General features: G+C 38.0%; 1 protein-coding gene across 1 annotated transcript; it reads left to right on the top strand.

Moving 5' to 3' along the window:
• The first annotated feature begins 293 nt into the window (after window positions 1-293).
• On the top strand, window positions 294-3192 carry ciao2b (cytosolic iron-sulfur assembly component 2B). The gene is made up of 5 exons (XM_085477091.1): window positions 294-540; window positions 1316-1393; window positions 1656-1781; window positions 1924-1969; window positions 2076-3192. Exons 1-5 carry the CDS (start codon window positions 412-414, stop codon window positions 2174-2176), a joined length of 480 nt encoding a protein of 159 aa, XP_085333217.1. The 5' UTR covers window positions 294-411; the 3' UTR covers window positions 2177-3192.
• Window positions 3193-5685: the final 2493 nt, after the last annotated feature.

The following is a 5685-nucleotide window of genomic DNA, read 5'->3' as shown; positions in this document are numbered from 1 at the left end:
ATTTGAAAATAGCAAGAGAATAAGCAAAGACTAGGAAAGGAAATTTAAATGGTATTTTTTAAACATTTGTATAGGCTTACACGTCCGAAAACGCACGAAGTTAACTGAATATCCTACTAAAAAAATGTGTATTTGTATACGGAGTATCCATTGTTTAAATATTATATATATATATATATATATATATATATATATATATATATATATATATATATATATATATATATATATATACATATATATATATATATACATATTGAACGTCGCAATGTTGGCAAAGAGAGGAAGTGACGTAAGATTTGCGCATGCGGTTACCGATTGGGTTTCCGGTACGGATCGGGTAGAGACAGCAAGCTCTGACAAAATACGAGGTTTTTTACTGTTTAACGCGGACTAAAGTAAGCGCTGAAGATGTCCGAGGGGACCCGCTTGGAGAATGCAAACCCTGTGATTTTTCAGCGGTCGGGGGACAGAGTACAGACGGCGTCCGAAGAGGATGAAGACGTCCACGACCCCATCGACGACAGAGAAATATTCGATATCCTGTTTTCATGTTTTACTGTGGTTTAGAGTGCATTTACGCTTTAGAGATATGCCCTTCATCATTTTTTTTTTTACTGATGTTCATGTATTCTATTATTTGCCTGACTTAAAAGCTAATGCCAGTGCCATTCAGCTAGATAATGAAATGGAGGGAGTTAACAGCAGTTTAAGAAGTAGCACGATTGTATCTGGGTTTACCGACAAGTAACAGTAGTCACATTTTTAGTATTGAAAGCGTAACTAAACATTTTGAAGTGCAACTGTGTTTTAATAGGTTAGTTAACCATCGTAGATTAAATTTATAAACACCGTTAATGATTTAGGTTGCTCAATTCGTATTCTCAGGAATGTAAAATTGTCTCATTTTTGTAAATATATTTTATTATATATATAATTTGAACAATTTGACAGTTTTTAATTGAGTTATTGTTAAGCTGATGTTAGTATTTCTTGGACTTAGGTACAGTGGCTATGCAAACAGCTTAAAGTTTGTCTTTTTGTCCTTTCTTTCCCCTCCTCCCAACTGGTTATGGCCAATCGCTGTACTTTGAAAAGCCTGATTCTGCTGGAGGTCTCTCCCTGTTACAAGGGAGCTCTTCTGTTCCACTTTTACCAAACACTTGCTTCACAGGAGATATCGTTCTTTGCGTTTCTTTCTAATATTGTTGGATCTTTACTTTAATATCATTAGTACACTGATTACAGTAGTGCAGAAACAAAAATATTTATTATTTGTATTATACCGTCTTGAATTCTTTAACTAAAGTTACATCTGATCAGATCTATCAATGACCCAGAGCATCCACTGTCACTGGAAGAGCTCAATGTTGTGGAGCAAGTTCGAGTTAAGGTATGGTTTTTTTGTTTTTTTTTGCTTCCTATTATCTTATATTTTTCCTATGTTTGTAGTAGTGTGAGTAAAGAAATAAAAAGATGCTCTATAACACACTTGCAGATTACTTTAGTAAAGACATGGTTGAAGACAGTTGAATCCAACAACAAACATTTCATTCAAAAGTATTAACAGTGAATTTCATTGATAAATGAATGCAGTATGCTGTTAGGAAGATAAATTGATGAATGAAGTTTATTATTTGTGTATGCTTCCTCAGGTTAATGATGCAGAGAGTACTGTGGGTATTGAGTTCACGCCCACCATCCCTCACTGCAGCATGGCAACACTCATTGGTCTGTCCATCAAAGTCAAGCTTCTGCGCTCCCTGCCAGACAGGTTCAAAGTATGTTTATGCATGTTTTTTCACATGGCATGCACATTTAACCTTAAACATATTTTACAGTGTCAAATTTTTATGTGCTTTAATTTTTTGTTATTTTCAATTGTGGCCTAAATTGCAGTATATTTTTTCTATTTCCTCTCAGATTGATGTTTGTATCACTCCTGGGACTCATGCTTCAGAGGAAGCAGGTAAAACTCCATAGAGAGAAACGAGGCGAGATGGAATTTTAGACCATTTTTACCAGTATAATCGAATGCATTATTTATCATACTGCTTATGTCATTGTGTGTACAGTGAACAAACAGCTGGCAGACAAAGAGAGAGTGGCAGCAGCTCTGGAGAATGCATCTCTACTGGAGGTGGTCAACCAGTGTCTGTCGACCAGGAGCATCTGAACAGTCAGCCAGCTTTACTCTTGTCAGCTTTTAGACTCAGATTTTTGCAGGAGGACTTGTTTGGTTTCTTTGAAAACTTGGTTTGTATCTACCAACTATCTGCACACCCCTACTCCTGGTATGAGTAGTGGGAATGATCAGGATCATACAGGTTCTGTACATTGGCAACATTTACTGAATAAGAGTGCAGACAAAGCCAGTTCTTAAATTGCCAAAGAATAATATAATCTGAGTGTAAGCTCGTAACACAGAGTCGTTTGGACAAATAAATTATTCTTCCACCTGGAAATTTTAACAGTGTGGAAATGCAGAGAAACTCTACCTGTTACATTTGTCATATACACTCACCGGCCACTTTGTCAGGTATACCTGTTCAACTGCTCGTTCATTTAATTATTAATCAGCCACTCTTATGTGAAGAACCAAATGCATTTCAACATATATACACGAGAAGGGTCATCCGCTGAAGTTTCAGTGCTAGACTGGCTGGCCTGAGGATGTTATAAAATGCTTATCTAGTGGGGTTTCCCCACTCTCCATCCACTTGTGGGGTTTACAGAGAATGGTCTAAATAAAAAAGAGAAAATATCCAGTGAGAGGCAGGTTTCTGTTAGATTTGTATTGTTGGATTGTCATTTATGCCTAGAAATATATATTTATATATGCTTAGCTTTGAAGGTCTGTAACAACTCTGTGTAGCATGAAGAGGGGAGTGCGTTCACTCCTCTTCAGAGGGTTCTGGCATAGATCACACACCTCCTAGGAGAGGTCGTATCTTCTCTTGCTGATATATGGTATAGCAAACACACGTATATCTGTTTAAGTATAAGAGCCTTTTGTTCAGATGGACCGCTAGACTCCTGGCACCAGCTTTGGGGAGTCTTCACAGGGTCACATCTTGACCTCACACAGACAAGGTATTCTTTGTCCACATGTATACCTATATGAAATGTCATATGTTAATGAACCTATACATATTCATGTAACCACAATAAAAGGATTGCTATGGGAAACTATTTATTCTTATTGTATTCTAATTTTTGCCTCATAACTTTTGCACTGTCCACTTCCTGCTGTGACAAAACAAATTTCCCACGTGTGGGACTAATAAAGGTTATCTTATCTTATCTTAAACCTGGTTGAGAGTGACGGAGGTCAAGTGGGTGGAACGACACTTGGCTCCAGGCAGGTCTCCCTCATGCATGAGTAACACAAAGAACTTTGCTTCCAGCATCATTCCACAAAACTGAAGTCTACTCACTGGTTTCTTGAACATGCCAATAACTTCACTGTACTCCAATGGCCTCCACAGCCACCAGATCTCAATCCAATAGAGCAGCGGTTCCCTTCATGGGCCACGGACCGGTACCGGTCTGTGAGTGGTTTGGTACCGGGCCGCGAGAGTTGAGGCTCGGGTTCCAACGTGATAACAGTAAGGTGTACCTAACAAAGGCATTTGTGACTCATAATTTCTCTGCAATAACTGTTGTATATAATCTTAATGTTTTTGAAATGTTATTAAAATGTACAGCTTATTAAATGAAAATGATGCTTTTGTCTTTTTTCCCTGTACGTGTACTGTGATGTAGAACTTTTACTACAGAGCTGGTAATTTATGGTTAAACACGGCAACTGTTTATTTAGTAAAACTTGTGTTTACATTAGTCCACCAGGAGGCAGCCTTGTCTTATTCGTGTAAGGCGGGCCACGTGAAGCTTATGTCCGTCAGATGTGAGGAGGCATTCTGGCAGAACAAACTGCACCTCTGATATGTCCAGCATGCTTGTCCACCCACTCACCAATCAGCTCGGGTTTCCTTTAAGTCCTTTTTTGCAAGAAGGGCTTCTGCATTGTCACAAGCATTTCTGAACTCATGTTGTGTAAAAGACGTGTAACTTTAGCACAAATATGAAAATAATATGTGAGTAAGATATAGTTCAAAATGTTAAAATCAAGCAAAAGAATGATAAAACATGGATTTGTTTTTGTTTTTTTAATTTTAAAAGTAAGTATCGCGATACAGCTGTTTGTCTCGCTGGGGGAAAAGGGTTATGTAATCAAACTGTTGACGGTCTTCTCTCTGAGAGTGGAATTTGGTGTTTCTTTCCAAATTCAATGACGTCAGAAACCCTTATATATAGTGTTTGTGTGTCTTTTGAGAAAATAACTTTTTCAGGTCACACTAATGCTGTTTTTTCTCTCTCTTGTTCCACATCTGGAAACATTGCATCACTATTAAAACTCCGGATAAGAGACCCTGCCGGCACAGCTGCATTGGCCGAACCCAGAGTCATACCTTCAAAGAGTTGAGCCTAGGAAGGAGGAAAAATACTGTCATCTGAAAATGAAAATGGCATGAACAGAACAGGATCATTTTAGGTCTATGTAGATGTAAAAGATGGGGGTAGAAATGACATTTGTGGGGAGAAAAGCTTTTAACCATAAAGCATTTTTTAGTGTTTCCCTGGCAGTTCTTTATACCGTTTATGTTCAAGTGATCACTAAAATTGAAGTTCATTTAGGTAATGATGAACAAGTAATTACTTGGAGGTGTTCCAAGAGGGATGCCAAGCTGAAAGACTTGCTTCTAGAAGAGGTTTAGATTTGCTCAGTCAGTTTAAGAGGAGAGGTGGTTATCTACCAGTCAGAAGGTCAGTGGTTTGATCCCTGGCTCTTTCAATCCATAAATTGTTCTTGAGGCAAGATACTGCACCCCAAAGTTTTCCTGACGTATCCCACAGACATCCAGCGTGTACATTATTGTGTGAACAGATGATTGTGGCTTCTTGAAAAAGCTGCTATTAAGTACAGTTGCTTTCATTTGTTACCTGGTTGAATAGCTAAGGGGCTGCTTCCAGGAGCTTTTGAATAGGAAGACAAGGGGGGACCAAGAACAAGGCAGGAGAACCCGACAGGAAAACAAAATGTTTGATCAGGGATTTTAGAAAGCATGGAAACACTGCATATTATTGTGTGCATCATTTGCAGGCCTGTGCAGCCAGATCAATGCTAAGACATGAAAAGGGTTACATATCATTTATCATTTTGTAAAGAATAGCTGTTTCCAAAGTGGCAAACAAAGTATTTAGCCATTGAAGAATATGTCAAAATTCTACTGAAGTAGCATAATAGTACTGATTCTTCTAAAAAATAAAATATATAAAGCTTAAAACACCTAAAATACAAATGCATATTTGTTACCTGCCATTCTCTTTACAGTATTTTGGCAGTTAGCTGCACCTACAATCCTTTTTCAGGTCTGGCCAGTGCCACCACATACCTTCCCCTCTAGACACACACCTACATCTTAATATTTACTGGTAACACTACCGAAGTTATTACAATGTTTTATGACTAAATGTCTTGTGTTGTCTATAGAAAGTATAAATATTATTTATGGTCTCATTTAGCTAAACTACATTTTCCACACAGTCACTGTGATCATGAAACTACTTCCTCATGTAGCTCTCCTTCAGCAGTCTTTGCTCAACCCACTGTGCACAAGGCTC

Source organism: Copadichromis virginalis, linkage group LG13 (genome assembly GCF_057382275.1).
Source record: "Copadichromis virginalis isolate Kocher_CV1m ecotype Utaka linkage group LG13, C_Virginalis_male_GT1.1, whole genome shotgun sequence".
Taxonomy (NCBI): domain Eukaryota; kingdom Metazoa; phylum Chordata; class Actinopteri; order Cichliformes; family Cichlidae; genus Copadichromis; species Copadichromis virginalis.
Note: the sequence above shows the minus strand (reverse complement) of the source record. Positions and strands in the feature narration are given on the sequence as shown.

Coding starts and splice junctions, on each gene's coding strand:
- ciao2b (XM_085477091.1), top strand. CDS start 412: ATGTCCGAGGGGACCCGCTTGGAGAATGCAAACCCTGTGATTTTTCAG. Junction 1,394..1,655: donor TGGAGCAAGTTCGAGTTAAG/GTATGGTTTTTT, acceptor ATGCTTCCTCAG/GTTAATGATGCAGAGAGTAC. Junction 1,970..2,075: donor TCATGCTTCAGAGGAAGCAG/GTAAAACTCCAT, acceptor TTGTGTGTACAG/TGAACAAACAGCTGGCAGAC.